The sequence below is a fragment of the Candoia aspera genome, chromosome 2, assembly GCF_035149785.1.
Source record: "Candoia aspera isolate rCanAsp1 chromosome 2, rCanAsp1.hap2, whole genome shotgun sequence".
Taxonomy (NCBI): domain Eukaryota; kingdom Metazoa; phylum Chordata; class Lepidosauria; order Squamata; family Boidae; genus Candoia; species Candoia aspera.
In genome coordinates this window covers 156,645,091-156,669,133 of record NC_086154.1, presented here as the reverse complement: position 1 = coordinate 156,669,133, position 24,043 = coordinate 156,645,091, and the positions used below count along the sequence as shown (strand labels likewise).

The 24,043-nt window shown below is 39.8% G+C and overlaps 1 protein-coding gene across 3 annotated transcripts in view; it reads right to left on the bottom strand.

Moving 5' to 3' along the window:
• CARM1 (coactivator associated arginine methyltransferase 1) overlaps positions 1–23,708 on the bottom strand; it is a 39,400-nt gene extending 15,692 nt beyond the window's left edge. For all 3 annotated transcript variants that reach the window (XM_063294518.1, XM_063294519.1, XM_063294520.1), the window contains exons 1-8: positions 23,490–23,708; positions 10,169–10,294; positions 8,489–8,595; positions 7,970–8,074; positions 6,791–6,901; positions 4,027–4,204; positions 1,150–1,240; positions 652–733 (exon numbers count right to left, since the gene is read on the bottom strand). In XM_063294518.1, coding sequence (XP_063150588.1) covers positions 652–733; positions 1,150–1,240; positions 4,027–4,204; positions 6,791–6,901; positions 7,970–8,074; positions 8,489–8,595; positions 10,169–10,294; positions 23,490–23,640 — 951 coding nt within the window. In that variant the 5' untranslated portion in view covers positions 23,641–23,708. The remainder of the gene's footprint in view (positions 1–651; positions 734–1,149; positions 1,241–4,026; positions 4,205–6,790; positions 6,902–7,969; positions 8,075–8,488; positions 8,596–10,168; positions 10,295–23,489) is intronic.
• Between the last annotated feature and the right edge of the window lie 335 nt (positions 23,709–24,043).

Below are 24,043 nucleotides of genomic sequence, written 5' to 3'. Positions count from 1 at the left end.
GATCACAATTAATTCCAAAAATCTTTAAATGGAGGAAAACCAGCCATCCGTTAATTTGTAACACACAGGTTAACCTAATGGAACCACAGCGTTTGCATTCAGAATTCTCATTCTATATAGGCTTCTTTTCGAGAGGAGAAACAGGACGTGCTAATGGTGGGTCTGTAAACACTGAACCAAAGGGCATGGAGCCCTTAGCAGGAAAAAAGATCTCTCTACACCTCAAGGCCTGCTCACATTGTCTGCTTCTTTGTAAAACTTTAAGGTGGGGTGGGGTTGTATCAAGCTTCTGTATGAGTCACACCAAGTTCTTCTCAAAGAGCTTCCAAGATTTCTAGCGAATGTGTTAAAAATCATAAAGTGGTGAAGCTTTGCCTGAAGAATTCCCAGCCAACTTTTGCTTAGTGATAAAAGGACAAATACTAGTGAATTTAGTTATTCTGTGTGTGGGAAGGGGGCTATTTCTTGAACATGGGCCAAGATGAGGAAACTGTACGGTAATCAAACAACTGAAGCCACCATGGGCAATATTCACATCAACATAGCCTTGAAGACGTGTTGGCACAACGTCTATGCTCAGTATGCCATCACAGGTTAACCATTTCAACTACTGCCAAACCTCAGAAGAGTTATAGGAACAATGCAACTTACCACAACAGGCTGTCTGAAATATTCATCTACTGCTGCACCCCGAAGGGCTGACAAATCTACTCCATGAAAAGATGGCTGATACCTGCAAGATAAGATACCACCAGTTGGATAACATGAGGCAACACTTAAGAGAAGAAATCCAAGGGGAAACTGATGCAAGGTTTGAAAAGAAAAACTTGTCTCGCATACATCAGCCTCATCTAAAAAAACTCATTCTGGAAGGTAGCTGTGGCACCGCAGAGCACCCTGAAGAACCTGCCTGCTCTTAACTGGAGCAGGACGAGCAGGGCAGCACTCAGTTCAAATGAAACCTGTTTCTTTGGTGTAGTTCAAAGCCTCTCCCAACCTGGCTGCGTTTCAAATGCCAGAGTTCCTCTTCATGTGTGTCAGATCTTATACACCTGGGGAGACCCAGGCGGGGAAGGCTGAGGCACAAGAGCAGTTCTGTGGGATAAACTACAGTGGCAAAAATTGGAATTCGTGGGAGAAAAGACTCACCAAAAGTTAGCTTTTGTGAACTGTTCCATGTACAGCTGCTCATCTGTAAATGGAGCTAGATGGACATCACCAATGGTTGGAAACATATTTCCTGAAATGGAGCAGAAGATAACAGATATTTATAGTTTTATTTAGTTTTTTAAAATAGAAACATTTTATTTCATTTTTCAATTTCAATAAAGTCTCTGAAGTTAAATCAAATATGAACTGATCAAAAACCAAACAAAATAGGAGGCCAATTGTCAAGACCGATAAGGTACCAGAGATTTTCAAGACAGCAAAATAAAAGCAAGTTAAAACAGAGAAGAAAAGATTAAAAGTATTATTAGAGTTGCCAAACACTGCCCCCCCACTGCCAAACACTGATGCAGAAGAGGGGGAGGTTGATGAGCTTTATTATCAATTTGAAATTGACAGAACATGCAAGCAAGCTGTGCTGCTTTGTGACTGGAATGCCAAAGTTGGAAACTTGAAAGAGAAAAATGTAGTTGGGCTCTATGGCTTAGGAAACTGAAATGAAGCAGGAGACTGACTTATTAATTTCTATCACTCCAATGAATTCTTCATAGTGAAGACTTTTTTCAAACAACCAGAACATAAGTATATAAACTAAGGGCATTTGCAGATGATTTGGTTTTAATTCTGGAAAACCCTATGGAAGGAATAGAGTTATTAATGGAAAAGTTAAAGGAATTTGGCATGGTAGCTGGATTTAAAATTAACAATAAAAAAAAGATGGAGATAAAAAAGAACTGATTGCAAAAACTGATTTTCAGATTGAGAAAAGAGTAAAATATCTAGGTATTACCATGACTAATATGAATTGTATGTTATTTCAAACTAAGTACATTAAGGTATGGAAGGAAATTAAGAAGGATATATTAAGGTGGGAAAAGTTACAATTATCACTGTTGGGGAGAATTTCTGTGGTAAAAATGAACGTATTACCTAGAATGTTTTTATTCCAAACAATACGTGTCGTGACAAATGATGCACCTTTTAAGCAATGGCAAAAAGATATATCCAGATTTATATGGCAAGGGAAGAAACCAAGGGTTAAATATAAAATTCCTCAAGATGCAAAAGAAAGAGGAGGGGTGTCTGATTTTAAATTATATTTTGCAGCCTGCTGTTTGGTTGGATGAAAGAGTGGGTGCTGTTGAGAAATAAAAGAATGTTAGAATTAGAGGAACACAATCTGAGGTTTGGATGGCATGGCTTTTTATGGTACGATAAAATTAAGGTTAATGTAGTCTTTAAAAATCATTATGTTAGAAGTGCCATATTAAGAATATGGAATAGATATAAACCCAAGCTGTGCCCAAAAATGCCCTTGCTGGTTTCAGCACAAGAAGCATTTTATACCATTTTATTTCTTTTTCCTTAATTTTACCCTATATTATTTCATGTTTTCTTTTACTTCTGTGAAAACCTTTAATAAAAACTATAAAAAAGAGAGAGAGGAGGAGGAGGAGGAGGGTGGCTAACTAATTTTCTGCATGATCCATCAGTCTCTGAAGCCTAGTTAGAGAGGGAAGAGCTGCACTGGCTTAGTAAAGCCTTCTATTTGCTTCTCTTCAATCTGCTGGGATAAAGTGGAGGAAATTTGGTTTGGTGGAAGTGCACCATTACACACCATCAAAACCAAATGCCCCTCCTCAAGCAAGAAGCTGCGTGAATGTTTTATTGTCAGAAATCTAAAAAGCTTTAGAATCTTCAAAAAATAACTTTTTATTAAGCACAAAGATAACTGGCCTGGCAGTTTATGGGAAGATACAGAAAATGATGGTTAGCAGATTTAAAATTTTGGGATTTTTTCATGCCTTTCACCAAAACCATAAAGACTGATATACCACTGATCTCAGCTTTAGTGTTGCCCTAGCTGACTGAAGGAGAGGGTAAGGGCTTAAAAAAGAAAGGAAAAGTTGGGTATCTGGAAGTTAGTTGTAAGTAAGAACAACATGAGGGACTGTGCAGCCTTTCCCCAATCTGGTGCCCTCCAGATACGTTGCACAGTAACTGCTCTCAACCCTAATCATCACTTCCAATTCTCTAAGGGGTGTTAAGAGGTGAAATCAAAGACATATTAGGACTTAGACTGTCAGAGGCTGCTTTGCAGCATGTTTGCAGTTTTCATGCTACAAAATTGAAGGCAGATACCTTAACCTAAAAGTTTTGTAGTTCTAAGCGCATGAATTTGTAACAGATCTCTTAATTCGGGTGGGGGGAGGGGGTCACTCCAAATTGGGTTTTATAAAATCTGGTATACAAATTCCCTAAATGTCATCTTGGTAGAATCAAATAGCAATAGATCTTAGAAGAAATAACTACCATACCAGTGAACAAATGCATGACTAAAACCCACTGTTCAATAACACACCAGATGTGATTCACCATAAAAAAACCAAAAACAAATGGTCAATACTAATAAAGCAGGAGGGCAGTGAGTGAATGATCAGAGTATAACCAGCATTACTGCCATATATAATGCTCATCTGATAAATACTATCCTTGGAGGAGCCAAGATGGCAACCAGCTAGCAGCATTTTATCCAAGCTCCTGACTTGTGATAAGCCTTACCCCCTCTGGCCCAAACAGACCATTCAGATACAAGAAAAGAAACCAGACCAGTCCCAGTAATGATATTGAGCCCATAAAACCTAGAATGCAGAGAAAAGGTAAGGAGTGACTCCTATTTCCCCACTGCAGAGGCAGCCCAAACAGTCAATAATAGATTTGTGGCGACTATCCTATGTTACCTAATTGAAGAATGCCTAATATCAGAATTCTCAACACCATGCTGAGCTAATATGCCAGAACAGAGCTCCTTTTCCTCCTTCCTCTTTTTCGCTGTCGTTGAAAGTAGAACTCACTTACCACTAGGTTTTAAATACTTCTTGGCATGCAGGTAACTCTCCAGCATTCGTTCATTGAAAAGCATGTAGCCCATTGGCTCAGAAATAATGATGTCCACCTGTTCTGGAAGTGAGACTTCCTCCACCTTCCCAGGAATGACCACAATCCGATCAGTAAGATTATTACTCTTCACTAAAACCTGGCCAGAAAGGGGGAAAAATCAGAAAGCAATCAGCCCACAGCTGTTTACAAGAATTTGGTCTTCAGACAAGAGAAACATGCTTTGGGTACAGGGGCACAGCAATTCACCTCAAATGCCTATTAATACATATAAATGAGAGGCCAGGCCAATCAGAAGCTTCACTAGCTTCTGCTAGCAGTACAGTGATGACGTTGCCGTCCACATCAAGCAGAAAGGACACAATTTTCTTCATGGGCATTACGCACAGTACAAGGTAACTCAGTTGAATTGGAAAAGGGGTTTTATTTATTTATTTTTTATATTAGTACTGTAACAGGGATTCCCCAGGTAGCACACGATCAGACACTGTAAACACAGTTAAAAAAAGGCAATAAAAACATTTAAAAAACCAGTAATAATGGCAATTTGTACTGTATATTATAACAACAAAACAGCAACAAAACACTAAGTTCTAAAATACCGAAGTGAGACTTGTAGGAAATTATTTTTTAAAAAAATCCTCATATGCTGAAAAGACCCTAATATACACATCAGGGGAGCTTCTCCATGGAAAGCTCTTTTTCTTGCAATCGCCTGCCTGACTTCATCGGGAGAAGGGCTGCAGATAAAGCTTTTGGGTCCTGACAGTTAAGTATGGAAGATACTCTTTCAAAGGGTCCCTGAATAACCTTGGAGCCAGGCTACGTAGGCAATAACCAGCAATTTGCACTCGGCTCGGAAACAGACTGGCAACTAATCCAGATGGAAAAGCACTAGCATAATGTGACTGTGTTGACCAGACTAGCTACAGGTAGTTCTTGGGTTACAATAGCAATTGGGACTGAAATTTCTGTCACTAAGAGATGCGGTTGTAAAGCGAGATGTCATGTGACTGCATTGCTTAGCGACAGCAATCCTGGCAGTCCCAGTTGCTGTTGTAACCCAGAGACCACGCGGGTCATTAAGAGAGGACCTCACGTGACCGGAGTTCTAGGCAAGCAGGCCGGTGGGCGACTGCTGTGGGAGGGTGGGCCCTATGGCAGGACACCTAAAATGGTTCGAGTTTTATTCTGCAAGAGCACATTCCACTAAAAAGTCATTTACAACATTCTGAGAGGGGCTGCTTTGTTCTAAGCTTCCAACCAAACAATTTTTCTGCTTCCTTCATCCATTCATTGTTCTGTGCAAGTATAGATGATCGACTGTCTCATCTATAATAGATAAACAGAAGAATGAAACACAAATAGTGTATCAGCCCACATCCCCTGATAAATTGTCCCCACAGATTCGTGTCAATGTAAAGAAGGATAAGGAATAAAGCAAAGCCCGAAGGAACTTTTGTTTTATTGTAAGCTGCCTAGAGTCCCTCCTTTGGGGGGGAGATGGGCAGTGGTAAAAAATGATAAATAAATAAATAAACTTCGTAGCATAATTGCCACAGGGCAAAGTGATAATGACAGGGCACCCGACTCCAACTCTGCAACTGGCTAAGGCAGGTTAAAACTGTTCTAAAGCATGCGCCTGCAAAGAACTCAAGGCAGTCTATCTAGAAAGATACCATGCTCAATGCTACTGAAAGCCATTAAGACCCAAGGGAAATGGTAGGGTTGCATTCTCAATCTCTTGTCTGGACTGGTCATCCCACAAAGTGACCAAGGTAGTTTCTGTGTGCTGGGTGTGTGTGCTGGGAGATGACCAGCAACCTACCCACTCAAGCACCTTTCTTAGGAAAGAAGTAACAGCAACTGGCCTACAGTGACCTTCATCTTCTAGAACCTGGTAAATTTCCCCAGGCATAATCACTGCCTCTTTTTGAAAAGCAGGCATTACTCCCTCTCTCAAGGAGGTATTCACAACCTCCTGGATTCAGCCAGCACTCCCCCCCATCAGATGTGACAAAACAAGAAGGGCAAGAGTGGAGCATGCAAATGGCTGATTGAATACCTTGTCAACATTTACAAGCCTCAAAAACTGAAAATCATCTAACTCAAATGAGCCAGGCAATGCCCTAGACTCTTCCAATATTGGAATTATATCAGGTATATTGTCAAAACTGGGATGGATGTTTTGCAAACTGATCATAGCATATTACAGCCATCTCTCTGCAACAGGCCTTTCCCACATGAAAATGTTCCACTGGATTCCACTGTGAAGGTGCAGTGGAGGCAGCAAGAAAAGTGTTTGGGGGCAAACAAAAACAGATAATGAACTCTCTGCCATGCTTGATCACATTTTTCTCCATCCGTTTTCTGGCCATCCCACTTTCTTGACTAGAGGTTAGGCTGAGAATGAATAATGGGTCCAAAGTGATCTTCAGAGACCCAGCATTCTTTTCATACATTAGATTTAATCCTGTCCTAGACATTAGGGGCGGCTTGGGTCAGAATATTAGACACAATTCACATACAGAAAAGAATGGTTTGGGGAGTAGTTGTTAATTCCATCTGTGCACTGAAGCCTAATTCTTAATAGCTAAATCAGTAGCATATTTTTCTGAGACAGCAGCATAAAGAACAACAGCTAAGGAACTTCATCACCCACAAAGTAAGGAGGCAAGAAGAGAGACTCCAAAGGCCTTTCCATAAGCTCAGCAGCTTCACTAACCTCTGCATGTTGAGCCATTGTGCTGGCTTCCACTGCATAAATTTTTCTTGCTCCTGCTTGTGCTGCAAAAAATGACAGGATGCCAGAACCACAGCCGACATCTAATACAATCTGGAGGAAAAATTGAACCAACAAAAGCACAAAAACTAAATACCAGCAAAATCTTTCCTGCAAAATACAGCCTTACAATTTATTGAATATTTATTAAATACTAAACATGTAAGTTAAAACTAAGCCATCCTTACTGGCAGCTACAACATTTGGAAGAATGGATCCTCTGCCCAAGCTTCAGTTCCAGTGGTCAGAGTTCTAAATTTGTTTATTGTGTATTTATTAAAGATATGCAGCTATTTGGATCCAAAGCAGAAAAACTGCTTTGAAGATGTACATACAGCTTGAATGCTCATGCACGACCTCTTGGGAATTAATGTCCAACTAACTAGACAGGCGTTCCGTGAGTCATGCTGGCCACATGACCCGGAAGTGTCTATGACAACGCCAGCTCTAAGGCTTAGAAACGGAGATGAGCACCGCCCCCTAGAGTCGGACTCGACTGGACTTTACGTCAAGGGAAACCTTTACCTTTACCTAACTGGACAGGACGCCAGGTAAGGAGAGCTGCAGCAATCCAAGATACATGTGATATATGTAATCAGGGCATTAATAATTTAAGCAAATTCTTCTCTAGAAAACAGTGCAGTTGATGAACAAACTGAAGATGCCTGCCCCCTGGCCACCAGCCCCGCCAGCAATTCAGTCCACAGCAATGGATTCAGGGAAATTCCGAACTACCTGCCCTTTCAGGCTATACAGCCTCATCCAGGACTGGATGCAGGCCACCATCAAGATTTTCCAGTTCACAATACTTTATTGAGAGAAACTTGGGGGGGGGGGTTGTCCCTCATTTATTGTACGATCCATTTGTTACTAAATCACTCCATGTCCTTCTTTTTCAAACTCTTCAAGGTTCCATAATTTTCAGATAGACCAAATAAAATGTTTTACACCCAAAGAGAAATGTGACCTAGATATGATACCCAAATACATATTTACAATATGTAAATTCAGCCTTTCCTTTTACAAACTATGCAATACTCAGAAGGAACCTACATTGGTTGCACTCATTTGTCTCACAAATATAGGACAGATTCATAAGGCATAATTAAATCTTAGCCTTACCTTATCTTTGAAGTCACTGTGGTTTTGCAGGATTGCTCTCTGATAAGTGCCTGTTCGGACATAATCCTGCATCATATTTTGCTGTTGGGATAAATATCCATAAAACTGAAAGAGGAAACAAAAAGCCTGTACTAAAACCAATGAGCTCGCTCACAGAAAGGAAAGCTACAATTCTGGCATAATTTTAGAAAATTCTCACTGACGTTTCCAATGCCCAAGCCCTGGTAATCTTGGGCCCGTAATGCCTCTGAGATGCCTGGCACCTAAGAATCTGCAACGTTCCTGTTCAGGCCCCTGAACTGTGAATAGCGTGGCCATTTACCTGGTGTTAAAGCATGTCAAGAATCAACATGATGTTCCAGCAGGAAAAGTCCGCTGCCTCCCCTGATTAGCCAGCCCTTTCACAGTCTGTTTTCAGGGACGTGCAAGCAACGTATCCTGGGCAGAGGACCCAAGGAGCTGACATGGTTCCTCCCTCCCCACCACCAGAAAAAAGCACCAACGTTTGAAGTCACCTACCTGGAAGTACTGCACAGCAGACGATTCCTCTGTGCGCTCACTGAACACTGACTGCTCCACGTTGTGGCCTCGGCAGTTTTTCAAGATATTATAAAATGAGCAGAAGTCTAAAGGTAAAGCCAAACATTGCTTCTTCAGAACTCAAATGACATTGCTCCAACCCCATCCAGAAAGGGTACAAACATTCTGGCTGGAGATGTAGTCCAGTACCTGCTGGTACCTGACTCAGGAACACTTGCCCAGGACTTTTCTGTAGGAACATTTAATCAGTTTATGTGGTAATTATTTCTAAGGCTAAACCACTTGGTTTATTTACTGGATTTATACCCTGCCTTTTCATTTACTCAAGGCAGTTAGAACATTTCAAATAAAAAATGCTAAGTTTAAATATATCAGTCAGATCAATAAATTAAGAGTCAGCTAATGCAGAAGAGATGTGTCCTCCACTGCACTAAATTTTCCTCTCTAGGGAGAGCATCCATAGTCTGGAGCCACACAAGAGATGAGAAAAACAAGCCACTATCAGCAGGGCATCTTTAAAAAGTCCTGTCCTGCTGATTTCAACCATCAGGCAGATTCATAGTAAAAGACGTGGCCCCTCAGAGAGTCAGACCTTAAGCTGTTTGGGGCTTTAAAGGTCAACATCAACATCTCAATTATGTCCAGCAGGCAACCGGCAAGTAGCAGATACCTTTCCAAACAGGCATCATACCGTTCCTAAACTTTGCGCTGCTTAAGGAACACATTTTGGCCCAACTGCAGTTCTCAGATGCTTCTCAAGGGTAGGCTAACATACAGCATGTTGCAGTAGTTAAGTACAGGATGTAACCAAGGCACAGATAACTATGACTACATTTAATCAACTCCGCAAAGATCACAGCTGGCACCCCAGCCACAACGGTGCCAATGTGCTCCAGGCCAGAGTCATCACCTGTGAATCCAGTGACAGCTGAGGATCAAGCAGCACTTTTAAACTGTGGATCTTTCTGTAAATCACAATTTCAGTATTTAAAGTTTTCAACACTAGCTTCTGTTCATGCTTACAAATGGAAGAACTGCTTGAAATTTCTTCTCTAATACTGAATATATTTTGGGTTATTTTTTGGACACAAAAAGGTAGAATGTATGTCTTTTATGTAACAAATAGAGCAGAATAGTACATGCAGCAAAATCCTATGTTCATGTTTAAGTTTCACTTAAATTCAGTATAGATAACTGTCCTGAAAAATGTTGTTTTTAGAATGATAAACAAAATTTTGGTTATTTAGTCTTCCCACAAATATCCCTTCTCTTATATCTTCACTTTTCCAAATGTTCCATATTTTTAGCTTTATACCCTGCATCATCTCCTGTAGCTCTATGAATCAAAGGCTGAGGAGCAACTGCAACTGCCCAGCATATCCACTGAACACAGCGTAAGTAGCAAAGGTTTAAAATTACAATCTAGACAGAGTTGGGCTAAACATTACAGGCCTTTGCCACTTCATGGCACAAAACATCTTTTAAGGAGAATAATCAGAATAGGTGATGTCCTAGGATAGTAATTATTTTAACAGGATGGATGTTATCCACCATGAAAATGCTACATGTTGGCAGGGCACAGGGTATCTGTATTTGCCAATGCAATATTATAGTTTCCCAAAACTGCAAACACCACAATTCAAAATTGCTAGAACATACCACTTGGCGTTGCAAATTGTATAAGGACACTATTACATCCCAGCGTGATAATGAAGGACTGTTTTCCCACTCGACTGCATTCTGTCTCCTTCGATACAGAACACTTGAACACACAAACATCATCTTCTAGGAAAGGAAAGAGAAAAAAATTATTCATCAACACTTAGACATTTTGCTTTTTTCAAGATGGAGAAAGGACCATTTCTACTTTCCACACTACCAGATGCGAAGTCCACAAATAGAACAGGAGCAGATCATCTCCTTCACTTTCTCCTGTACCTCATCAATTGATATTCAGAGGCATGTTAGGCCTGCTTGTGGAGGAAGTATATGATCATGATCAGTAGATCCCTATAGATTATTTTAAAGTTACCTATAGCTCTTCTGTAGAACTGAGAATCTGCCAATTTCTTTAGCTTCTTAATCCCTATATCTGCCAAGAAATTCCTATTGGCAGTCTCCACAAACGTGAGCAGACACCCTTCTATTTGGTCAGAGCAAACCAACCTGTACAGCTCATGTTGCCTACTTCACCTTGCATCTAAAATCTGTGGGTGGCACCATAAAATAGTTTTCTTCTCTCAGCCTCTCCTCCAATCTTAATCGACTATCGGCTCAATATTACAGTATTCAAGATAACAGTTTACACAAACTAGGTTCAACACATCATGCTGAACCAAAATATAATCTGCACAGTTTTGCAAACCAGCTGTTGTGGTTTATAATAAACTATGCTTCTATGGCTTAGGCTGAATATGAGCTAGACCACTACAGCTTGTTCAATAAGCCACGGCTTAGCACAATCTGAGAAACATGCTATTGCCACTACAAATCCTGTGCCTAGCTTCCAAATATTTCCAGTTCCAATACTCAAGAAAAGTCCAAGCCATTTATTTGTTCGTGCCTAAGACACAATCAGAAACACCATGTATCATAAAGTTTAATTCCCCACAATGTGCCAGAACCAGGAGGTGAAGAAAAAGATTCTCCAGTCTGAAGCCTGCTTGAAACTGAGGGGCAGCATCACTGTGCATTTATAGCCACCTAAACAAAGCAACATGCCATCTTTTCTTCTATCTCACTGCTTGGCTCCTACTGTCTTGTTCGTTACCGACTTCTATTTTGGTTTTACAAGGACAACTATGCAGCCCTATTCTCAGTAAAAAAAATGGCTCTGACACACTTAAAGTTTGGGTTTAAAAGGTAAAGGTAAAGGTTTCCCTTGACGTAAAGTCCAGTCGAATCCGACTCTAGGGGGCGGTGCTCATCTCCGTTTCTAAGCCTTGGAGCCGGCGTTGTCATAGACACTTCCGGGTCATGTGGCCAGCATGACTCACGGAACGCCGTTACCTTCCCGCCGAAGCGGTACCAATTAATCTACTCACATTTGCATGTTTTCGAACTGCTTGGTGCGCAGGAGCTGGGACGAGCAACGGGAGCTCACCCCGCCGCGCGGTTTCGAACCGCCGACCTTCCGATCGGCAGCTCAGCGGTTTAACCCGCAGCGCCACCGCGTCCCTTTGGGTTTAAAAAGGGCCTTTGAAATAGAGCTTCTTTCTATTAACAGTTATAAGCAAAGCCAAATGCATTTTTGTCCACTATGCCAGGAATGGCAGCCCTATAGACCTATCGACAGAGGAATTTCCAATGAATCCCTGTGCCAGAGTAGACCAGATCCTGTAAAAGAACCACAAGTGTGTCACAGGAAAAAAAAGAAGCAGAAACAAGAAAGGATATGAACCTAAACACTTATCAACAGATACTGTGGTTCTAGTACTCCTTGAAGACATACTTTCCATTATCCATCATGACTGGGTAAGCAAAAATCCAGACAATCCTAGATGGTAGCAGCCAGTTGCTGCCATCTACTAATCATCTTGATTTTTGCAGCCCAGATATGGTAGCCTTCATAAGGACTGACTTACTTGTGGGTACCATTAAACCATGTGAAAATTAATTTTGTGTAAGCTCCTTGAAATACGTTGTCAGTCATGTCCAGAATCTTCCAAGAATAAATTGCAATGTTTTTTGGACACAAGGAACAGTCTACATCTGCAGCGTACTATGGGGCTTCTAGAGCTCAACTGCAGGTTTCAGCTATCGTTTAATGGAAAGCAGTTTTTACACAATAAGTTAGATACAGCTCATCATGACACATCCGGTTATATTACAGTTTACAAGTATCACTTTCAAACTACAACCGACCTTCCTACAAACTCTCCATTCTCTGCCTTAAGTAGTGGATCTTGGATTTGGATCAATGAGAACCCAGCAACTGCTCCCTTGTTACTGAAAGTCATTACAGCCTGACAACTTAAGGTTTCTGCTTAGTGCAATTTGCAGCAAGGCAAGCCCAGATATGGATCCAATCTAATCAGTGTTTACTCCACTGCTGTTTTGGAAATCCTGCACTGCAGCAGGGCAATGTGCTATCTTTGGCCAATTACTCACTGGGTCTTGCAACCCTGCCTTGTGACTTGGGCCTCCCATCAACTTCAGACAACTGACTCCACAGGTTGCGGTATAAGGATGGTCTTTCTAACCTTCTGAAAAACGTAAGAGATCTCTCATGGTCATATACCGCAGAACCCAGAATGGATTAATTAAATCATTCATCAGGTTTGAGGCATGCACACAAATTGGATATAACTAAACATTTATCTAAACTAAACAGAGCCTTCACATCAATCTGAAATAAAACCTAAAGCCACTGGTTATGCAGTTCATAATTTAGATAAGAATCATAAAGTCAAGAATTTGTATTTAGTTCTAAAGCCAAGTTTAAGGATAGCAATATTCCTTGACAGCTAGCTATTCAGAATGAAGGATTAAAAGTTACTAAGCAGGACAATAATTCTTCATGACTTGGAAAGTAAAAGTTCATGATACTTAGTTAACAAACTCTTTAGTTGACAAACTCTAGCATAATAATCAATTTATGATACATATGGAACTATAAACACAACTTCAAAAGACACAATCTGCTTTGACTTGTTTTTAGAGAAAATTGAACTTGACATTAGCATTAAATAAAAGATTCAATTTTAGATAATACATGTATGATTCAATAGTTTTATTTAAATATATATTCAGATATAAGTTTAAACCAAGCTATTTTTAATAGACAATAACTATGAGTGTTCTGACATTCATTTTACCAGCTCTGGCAGGAACCTTACAAAATGCTTACAGAAACAAACTCTTAGAATAAAAATTATATAGCCAACTTTCAGTAAGAAATACCAGAAGAAGCCTTGTAGATATATTCTTTCAGAATGATATATACCATCCACCTTCCCATAAGCTCTCACAGAAGAGAGATACAGATGTTACATTATGTCAGGTCCCCATGGGTGGGGTTTCACAGGACTTTCACACCACACCCCTCTTGGGAGCAGGGTATGATTTTCTCTATTTTTATACAGTATACATCCTTTGTGGTGTTTTTAGTTACGATAACCACCATAAGACACTACGTGATTTATTTTGTCCTATTTGGTGCTTGTCAGACATAGGTAGCCAGATGTTATTCTATAAGGTTCATACCTTCTACTGGGAACTGAACTCATGGACCTTTGCACTTCAGGTGACTCCATACAGTGCATTAGCTTTAGGAGCTATCCAGGTCCTGGCATTCAATAGTGTTGCAGGAAGGGATATCTAAGGATATATAGAATATCAGATTATATAGAATCTATATATAGAATCTACATTTGAATGAGACAGATTCTATATATTCCTTCCTCCAATACTGCTAAGAGCCAAGACTTTTGGATTCTCCCTTGATTTCAAACAATACTGTTTCTTCCCCAATTAAAAGGCAGCATGGAGAAAGATATACTTTCTAATCCTGTAGAGGAAATAAATAACTAAATGCACCCACACACATTAAACTCCACTTTTTCAGCAAAATAAGCAGATACACAACCAAATGAGGAAAGGTTTATAAGGCTTTCAACTGACTGGAAATAAAGATTAATCTGTCACATTTTTAAAAAAAGAGAGGGCCATTAAAATAACAGGATAAAAATACTTGCCAGCCAAACCTTAATTTAATGGCCTCACATAGGCTAGCACTTTGAATCATTAAGATAATGCTTCTGATCTTCCTTTACCAGCTTGAGCAAAGCAATGTGATAAGGACTCTACCAGGTCTGTCACACCCTCGTGTGTAGGTGTGGGAAGTAGTTCCTGAATCTACTTAAAAACACACAGCATAACAGGGGATAAGGTGTAGGAGATCTTTGGACCTTCCTTAGATCCTGCCTCATTAGTTTATTCTGACATGCTCCATCAAAACCCCAAGAAAATCCTGGCAAGTTGATTACAAAACAGGGTTGGGGGAGAGGCTCAGGGCTATGATGCTACATGATGTTCAGAACCTCTAAAATAAACATTAGTGTGTCTTGGCCTTCAAAGGAGGTTACAAACTCAGTTTTGCATCTTTTCTCTTTTATTTTGAGAAGAAGGGCAAAGGTAAAACCAAGGATATTTTTTTGCTGCTTTGCTTAATGTAAGCCAGATTTCAACCCACTGTTATTGCTCACTCTGAATTCAGGGTCTCAGTTGATACAACCTAAAGGTCCATAATTCCACCCTGAAGTATATGGGAAGAAGCCTACCTCCTACCAGTTAAGGAGAGTCATGAGGACAAGATCAATTACAATCTCTGCCACTCTCCCACACAAGATTCCCACTGTTCAGGACTCTAAATATTCTGATTTTGGGACTATAATACTTTTATGTATTTCATAGGCTAAATACAGAATACCTACTGAAAAGGAGTATCTGTTTGTTTTGCTGGAATTGTGCTTGTGCTACAGGAGTTACACATATGCATACAATCAATCTACAAGCACTCACAATCCCACATTGCCCTGATAGCTCTCACTATACAAGCATGCAAAACATAAGCAAAAAACTGTATGGTTTCCAGATTTCAGTTCCCTCAAGTAATACAGTATTCTGCTCAGCTTTTGTATAACACAAATACAAAAATTAATTCAACATAAAAATATTCTGCAACTTTTACATGAAAGCTACCAGACAGAGGTAGCAATGTTGAAGTTTTATTATTCAAACATTCCTAATCTCCAGTTAGGCACCTTATGCAGGGCACAAGGATCTAGAGGGCAGGATTGAGAAGATCAAGAATTCCACCAAACAATTTTCCTGCTCCAAGAGAACTGCCAATTCAATGAAGGGTCAGAGACAAGGCTTACAAACTCAGCAGGAATCCTTTTATTACAGAGCATTAACACAATGAAGCTTTGTCTCTGGAAAGCATAAGTAACCAAGGCAGGACATAAACAATGCCTCAGACTGCAATTGATTAGAAAAGCAAGGGTTAGCTCAAGACCAGGAGAGAGAAAAAAGTCCAAAAGCATTTGTGTGGCATGTAAAGAACACAATTCAGGTCCTAGAAAAGAGAGCCCTGCCTTTTCAAGATACTGCCTTTGGAAGTTATTCAATGCAAATGTCTCCCATGCACATTAATTAGGCTGTCAAGCTGGGCCTCTCTATGTTCTTTGTGAGCAATAAAGGGGATAGCAGATGTGCCCTTGGGCTTCCATACACACCACACAAAAGGGTTGAATGCCTGGTAAAATCAAGGGATTCAAAAAGGCTGCCAGAGAACTGTCACATCAGACCTGGATTTATGAGCTGAAGAGATGTTTTCCCCACCACATTACTCTTTTTAAAATGCTTTTGTTTAAAATGCACACCATTTTGGAACTGCAGTTAAGTTTACACAAGTATTTGGTGGCTGTGATACAGAAGAGTTTCTCTTCAGTGGCTTGATTTTGCAATACAGAACCAGGCAGTATGACAAAAAACACTCTGCCAATGAAAGCAAGCAATAATATCAGATACGGATCAATTGACAACTTCTTGGTTATTGGTCAGGTTATTGTTTGAACATAACAGACTAACTTTTTAATTGCATCAAGACACCTACTTATATTTGTCAGGGTAGGAGATAGCGCTCCCTGCTCTGATGATGATGTTGATGATGATTTTGCAATAGGCATACACACGTCTTTAAAATAGTCATTGTATGTTTGAATTACCCAGGGTTATAAGTCGCAAAATCTGTTAAACCCTTCAATCACAGACATATTTTTGCAAAAAATTATTATTGGAAGTTGATAGTAGTATAGAACTGATGTTCTCCACCGTATGTTTTGGGCTGCAGTGCCTTCCATCCCATATTGTTGGTCCTGCTGCTGTCAAAGCCTCAAATATTTAGAGAGCATTAACTTGCCTTCCCATAATTTAGAAATGAGAAAACTTACTTTGCACCTTATTACAATCCGACTGCAATAGCACTTGAGATATTTAGAGGTATGACAATTTCTGATCAATTTATCAGGTATTTTAAACTTATATAAGACAAATTTCATTTACAAATGTCAAGACTTCTACTTAGAGATTTACCTTTTAACAGGAGACATCAGCACATTATATATGTAGACTCAATTAGTCAAGGATTCCTAAGATAAAAAATTAAAGATATTTTACTCATGGTAATTAAGGAAGATGATTATTCCAGCTAATTGGTATGGCATAGAAACGGGGGGGGGGGGGGGGGAAGGTAGCCCTTAATGCTCATTGTAGCTGAAAGAAGTTAAACTCAACAGTATCTGAAAGGCTACAGGCTCCTCATCTCTGTGTCGTGGATAAAAGTCTTTATCTGATACATAGTCTTTTCTCTTTCCTCAGTGTAAGTGGAGCTGAAGTGGACGTTCACTCTCCATGCTATGGGTTCTAAGTCTTTTTTTCCCCATACGCCAGGTTAGGTAAATAAAAATTTACCCAAAGTATATAACATTACTTTAACACCCTTAAAGTTTTAATGTTAATAATGTTTTTTCATATTATACTCAACTTACATTTAAGAAGTCACATTGGTCTGGTGCTTTCTGTCTTTGCCTGATTCTTGTTTTATGCTGGTCTTTGACCGAAATAAAGACTAGAAGATTTCATTTTTTATAACTGTAAAAAGCTTGTCACTCCCAATCAAGCCAGGAATCCAAAATCAGTTTCAAGTTCTGGTTTCAGACTCTAGTTTATTAGGGGAACCATAAAATAGTAACCATCCCCTGGACTGTATACTAAGCTCTTCTAGCAAGTTCCAGATGACTGATACTACTCCTAAAAGAAGCAGTACAATAGAGGCACCAGCATGCCAGCTCATGAACAATAAGTCTGAAAATATAGTCCATTATTTTTGCAAAGATGGCCACTGTTTCAGCACACCTGAGCTGAGAACTAAGAAACTGCATTTATTTCATTACCTTGCACATTCTTTTCTCCCAGAACAGATAAGATCTAAATGCAATTATAGAAACAGACATGTTTGAAAAGTTTCCATCCAGCAAACTGCAATTATTACAAAAATTAATCACAATTCAACTTAGAGGTATCTAGAATAAACAACTTCCTTAGCTTCAAGTATTATTAAATCAAATCCTCTTGCAATGATTTCACTGCACACAAAGTCAGCTTTTAATAACAAGTATAGACAATACTATTTTTATATTTTCAAATTTTTCTTTTCCTTGTGAAATAAAATTAATTACAATTCTGTATTCTTCTCCAGAGAAACAATGAGAAACAATGAGAAATGATGGGACTTTGTCTAAACCCTTTTTAATGGGAGAAAGTTATTCCTCCTCCTCTTTATTGTCTGATTTGCATCTGGAACTTCTGCGATTCAAACTTTGATGCATGCAGAGAAGAAATATTTATTTATTTATTTATTCTCTGTCCCGCTTTTATTAATTTTATAAATAACTCAAAGTGGCAAACATACCTAATCCTCCTCCCTCCTCCTCTTTTCCCCACAACAGCAACCCGTTGAGGTGAGTTGGACTGAGATAGAGTGACTGGCCCAAGGTCACCCAGCCGGCTTTCATGCCTAAGGCAGGACTAGAACTCACAGTCTCCTAGTTTTTAGCAGACCCCCATGTAACAAACTTCAGATGCCACAGACAAAATTCTGTTCAGACATCCCCCCAAAATAATGACCTGCATTCAATGTAGTCTGGACAAGGTAGTTACATTCACATTAATTTTATTTTAATTTTACAACATCCACAGCAATTTATGTCATGTGCATAATGACATTATTTTGCAAAAGATGCAAACTGTCTCAGTTCCAAATGACTTTTTTTTTTATCTATTCAATCGTGTCCAATTCTTGGAGACTGCCTGGACAAGTCCCTGCAGTTTTCTTGGCAGGTTTTTCAGAAGTGGTTTGCCATTGCCTCCTTCCTAGGGCTGGGAGAAAGTGACTAGCCCAAGGTCACCCAGCTGGCTTTGTGCCTAAGGCAGGACTGGAACTCCCAGTCTCCCAGTTTCTAGCTTGCTGCCTTAACCACTAAACAACACTGGCTCTTCCAAATGACTTAAGTTGATGTGAATGACATACTTTGGGAATACAACAGACATTCAGAAATAATGGACACCCCCCAAATTAGTCTTTAAATCAAGGTTTTATTGTAATCCTGTTTCCAGGTAGTATTCACGAATAAATCTGAATCTTCCATAACAAAATTAACAAAATTAATTGGTGGTTTTGGATCTTTTTCTTAATATAATACTAATTGGATCTAATTTGATGTCCTTAGATGTTACTAGGGTGTTAAATTCAGTTCTCTCTAAATCATTTCAAGGGGACTCATAGGCAATAACTTATTTTGGACTGAGAATATTTAAAGATAGGTTACAGACTATTCATAAAAATACCAAAAGACTAAAATATATGGGCTCAAATTCAGTATCTGAGATAAAATTAATAATATAAAAATGATTTCCATGGGAAGTTTATGTTATATATGATATTCCTCTGTATATTCCTAAAACATATTTTCAGAAATCTAATGGACTATTTCAGAAGTTTATCTGGAGAAATTCTTCCCCTCATTCTTCACTCAGGAAGCCTGAATTCTCAGAGGTTTTAATTGTTCAGATTTTAAAAAGACATATCTTCAATCTTGGTTAACAAAAAGCAAGTTTTGTGATTTGAAATTGGGCCTTGGGGGCCATCTTGAAATCAGCATATTTGACACATTTAATCAGTTGGAGGGTGTTAGACTCCAACAACTGCACTGGCTTCACTGGGACTGTGCAGAATAGAAGACTCCAGGAAAGTATGTAACTGGTCCTCCTATATTAACTACTATGGAGGCTACTCTGAGCCTTCTGATCAAGCTAAATTAACATTATAGAGATTCCAAACACAAACATTGCATGATAATGCTTTCCCTGGAATATTTGGATGCAGTTTGCGCGTGTATTTAGCTCAGTTAATAGGATTCAGTGATAAATTTGAGGAGCTGCTTTGGCAACAATCCTAGCCCACAATGTCAGAAAATGCAGGGAGGCTCTTAGAGAGGAGACTGCGCTTTGCTGCTTTCCACAGCCCTACTAATAAACAAAATAACAAACCTAGAGTAACAATTTATAAATGGTTGTTAGGATACCCAAAAAGTTCAAAAATACAGGAAGGCATGGAATAATGAATTGGAATATCTGGTACTAAACAACAAAAGAATAAATTTCTGGTACCTAAATATCACACTTCTATAGATTTAAAATTAACAGCTGATTAACAACAATTGTTACTGTTGTTAATTAATTATCTAACATTATTAGAAACCCTTGGACACTTATCTTTCCAGGAAGAAACTGATGGTTCAGCTAACTGTTGGCAATTGAAAGTGCTGAAATGCAACACTGGTTCATAAGAAGTGGTTTGGTTATAGCACCTCTATTTTGGAGAAAAGTTGTTTCACAGAATAATTTTGTTTTGGAAGATTTTGGGGCTGTTATAGATGTCCGTGCTCTTCTGAATTATGCACATTTTTCTACATTCAAATATGCATTTACTGCCAAAAGAACCAATTGTAGGACTACTTAGAGATTTAGACTTCATACACTAATTTCAACATTTAATTTCCCATTTTTCCTATAGTAAATTGACAAATATTAATGATTTATTTACATAGCAAGATACTAATATAAATGAACAACTAGTTTTATTTAATGAATGGGAAATGCATACTTTTGTGTTGAGGGGACCTTCTTCCTTTTTTCCTGTTTTAGCATATATAATAAAAATATTTTCAAAAATGCTTGGGTTTTGTACTCCACTCTCTCTAGATGTAAAAAAAAACAAAAGTAGAAAACCTGTAAACTAGGCAGCAGGACTTACAAGGGAAAACATCTTTTGTAATTAAAGTTTCTTCCATTTTAGACTGACCCAACCAAAAAGTAGCCCTATTTCTACAATGATTAATGTTCTGTTGATAATGATAGTAAAGTTCAAGTTGGCAATGTGGACAACAAAAACAAGGTTAGAAGGAAAACTAAAAATTATACTTCACCTAGCACTGGGAAAGACTGACTCTGGCAATTTTCAAATATTTCATGCATAAGGGTTCTGCAGAATAATTATTACAATTAGGTCAGGGATTAAAAAAATCTGTAACTCTCCAAGAATTGTTGACTTACAACTCATTGCTATCTAAGCTGCCTAATATGGCTGAGAGTTGTAGCTGAGCAACAACTGGAGGATCAGAGTTTCTCTTCCCCTGATTTCAGTTACAGTAACACTTAATAGCTGAACTTATAATCTTCTGCTCTATGGATGGCTAACTGGGAATGGAATGTAGAATGGTTCTGTTTCCAATGGACCATGCCAAACTTTCTCGTAGACTATGCCACTCCAGAGGTGATTCAATGGAACCAAAGTGGTTTAGCATGAGACTGTCATGCTTCAGACATCAGGTTCCAGACAAAACTTTATCTGCCTTCAAAATGGCATCATACAGGAAGAGGTTTGGAATGATCCCGAGGGAAGCAGAACTTACCTGTTCTGCTCAAATTTAACCTATCTAGCAGCCACTCTATAAAAAAAAGAACTTCTATAAATTCTCAACTTTAGTTCGTTCTACTGGATTTCCTCAGAGGAATTACAGTATACTTCTTCTTTCTAATGGTCTGAGTAGTCTACTAAAGAAGTAAGTAAAACTGAACATGTTCAGGGACTCTACCCTACAAGAAAAGACATTCCCTTTGGACAGTCTCGTGAAGGAAGATTTCAAAGTCTAACTAACATATAAAAAACCCAGGACTTTTTGAAAGATACAGTCAGTTCGTCTGCAATCTGGCATCCACAAATTTCCCTAGCACAGGCATGCTTATTCAACCTGCTTTACATGCTAGTTTAGTAATTTTGTTCTTTATCTGTTGTAAGATTGCCACTTACTTTATGGCTTCAACTGTTTTCTCATTAGCTCCAAAAGCTGAAGGCAGTTAGTGAATAGACATGGCTGCTGTCTCACACCAGTTCTGAATAGCCAATATGTATGTAAAGGTTTCCCCATCATACCCACATTCACTCCTTAGACCAAGTCACCCAGATTGAAAAGTGACCTCCTTGCTATCCCAGACACCATTATAGTTAGATATACTTTCTGTATTCATGTGAGAAAGTTTGAAAATAATTGCTGGCATCCAAGAGAGAGTAGATTTCAAAACAGAGTTATTGTAGTACCAAAAAAGTTGAGTTTCTGTCATTCAAATACCTTGCCACTAAAATGCTTTGTATGGAAGTCTCCACCTCTCATGGCATAATATCAAAAAGATTGTCAAGCAATACAGAAATCAGTATACAAAGTATTTTGAATCCACCTAACATGTTCAAGTTATGGTATTATAGTGACTGAATTATAGTGATTAAGTCACAGTGCAGAAGACCACATACACTGCAGTATTCATATTTCACATCTAGTATAGCCTGTAACACTATGAACTCTCTAAACAACAACCTTCATCAAGCAAAAACCACAAATACAAGTATACACAGTACTCTCTGTAAAACTAGTTATTGGCTCATACTGAACAGCAACTATGTTCATTCATTGCAAAGCACCTGTTTCTAACAGACACCAATATTGAAGGCAACCACCTATGGGATGCACACTCAATGTAGCCACCTGATGCTCCCTTAATTATGTCAGCCCAAGGTGCAATAAAATCCCTTTTAAAATTGATCAAAATCTACTAAACATATACAGGATCAGACTGTTAGAATAATTGTTGAATCTACCAACAGGACACCAGGTGGACAAGTACAAACTACAGATCCAATTTGGATCCCACTGAAGAGATAAACACATGAGTCAGTTTAGACTTACATCCTCCTCCCACCAACATGTAATAGTAATACTGGCCAAATTGTCACAAGGATTACAGGAATAAAAATACTAAAGAGTAGTTCAGAATGGTTATTACAGTTGTGAAAGTATTTACATAACAGTTCCAGGAGTTATTGTTAGTAAGACTGTGTTCTTAAAAAGGTGTTTTGTGCCCAGAACAAATAAGTCTCTTTACATGTGCTCCTCCTGTTTTCTACAAACTGCTTTTAGAGTACTGATATTCAAAAAAAGCATTCAGACAATTATCCAATTGACCACTCAACCTATAAATAAATTTGGAAGATTTTCTCTCAATTTGCCAGTGTAAACAGTGCACTTTTCCAGTCTCAATCCCATTTAAAGCCTAATCTGTTTTTTTTTAATGACTTACAAATCCACTTCATTCTAATTTGCTTTTCCCTGTTCTGGTATCACGATACATACATCTTTGACAGTATGGCCTTCTAGTCTTTAATTATTAATGTGACTTTTGGGACTACATGGGATGGAGATCAATTTTTGACAGCTTAGTTTAAAATATGTCAGATTAATCTTTGCGCTGCAGTGTTAGCAATTCCGTGTTTTAAATCGTGGGATTTCTCATCAGACTGGTGCAAAATTATTACGAGTTTGGGGCAACAGTCATGGAGCATTTACTTGGCTAAAACATAAAAAGCCAAGAGGCATTATCCTTTATTTGCCTGCAAACGAAAATAAATGGGCTAGGGCTGCCCTCCCAGGAAAGCTGTCCTTCCTTAGCACCGAAATGTCAAAAAACTCCGGAGGAGGTCGCGACTCTCACCAGTTTTCCCTGAAGTGCTCATGGGTGGAACTTGGTCTCCTTCCTGAACTGTGAACTACTCTTTCCACATGTTCAGAAACCCTTGGCCTAAACACTGGCGGCGGCGACCGCCCTCCCTCGCAACCCCAAGAAGCGATGGCAAGAAAGCAGCTCAGAGAAGTAACCTGGCTGCCCCTCCGCATCCGCTGACCAGGCGTCCGTCCGTCCATTCATTCATTCATTCATCCGGCCCTCCCTTGTCACGCGGCTAGGCCCCCACCGGCCCGCTTGTCAGCGAGCCGGCCCGCCCGCCCAGCCCCATTTCACCACTCACGGCTATACAGAGCGAGGCAAGCGGCGTCAGGCCCGGTGCGGGCCTCGAGACGCAGCGCCTGCTGCTCTTGGTGCCGCTGGATTTCGCCGTTGGCATCGCCGATGGTCAGGAGCCGCACACCCGGGAAGACCGACACCACCGCCGCCGCCATCTTGGCATCCCAGGCCCGCTCCGCGGCGGCGGCGGCGGCCGTAGGCAAAGCCCGAAGGCGGCTGGGAGGAAGGCGTCAGAGAAGGAGCGGCCGGAAGCCGCGCCTTCCGAGCGCCGCCAGTCTGGACGGGGCCGGGAGCGCATGGCGCCCTCGACCGGCCGGCGGAGCGAAGGAAGGGGCGGCCGCTGCAGAGCGGGGCGGCCGACGGCCCCTGGGCGTGGGAAGGCGAGCTGCTGCCCAGCGAAAGGATGGCAGCCTCAGGGGTTCAGGAGATGGGAGCAGGAGGAAGGAGGACCAGTATTCACTGTCAGTTTCCAGTTAAGTTGGAATAAGAACCTGGGCTGCAAAATCCCGGCGGCCACTAGATGGCAGGCAAGAGTTCTTTCCCCTTATCTCTTTGCTG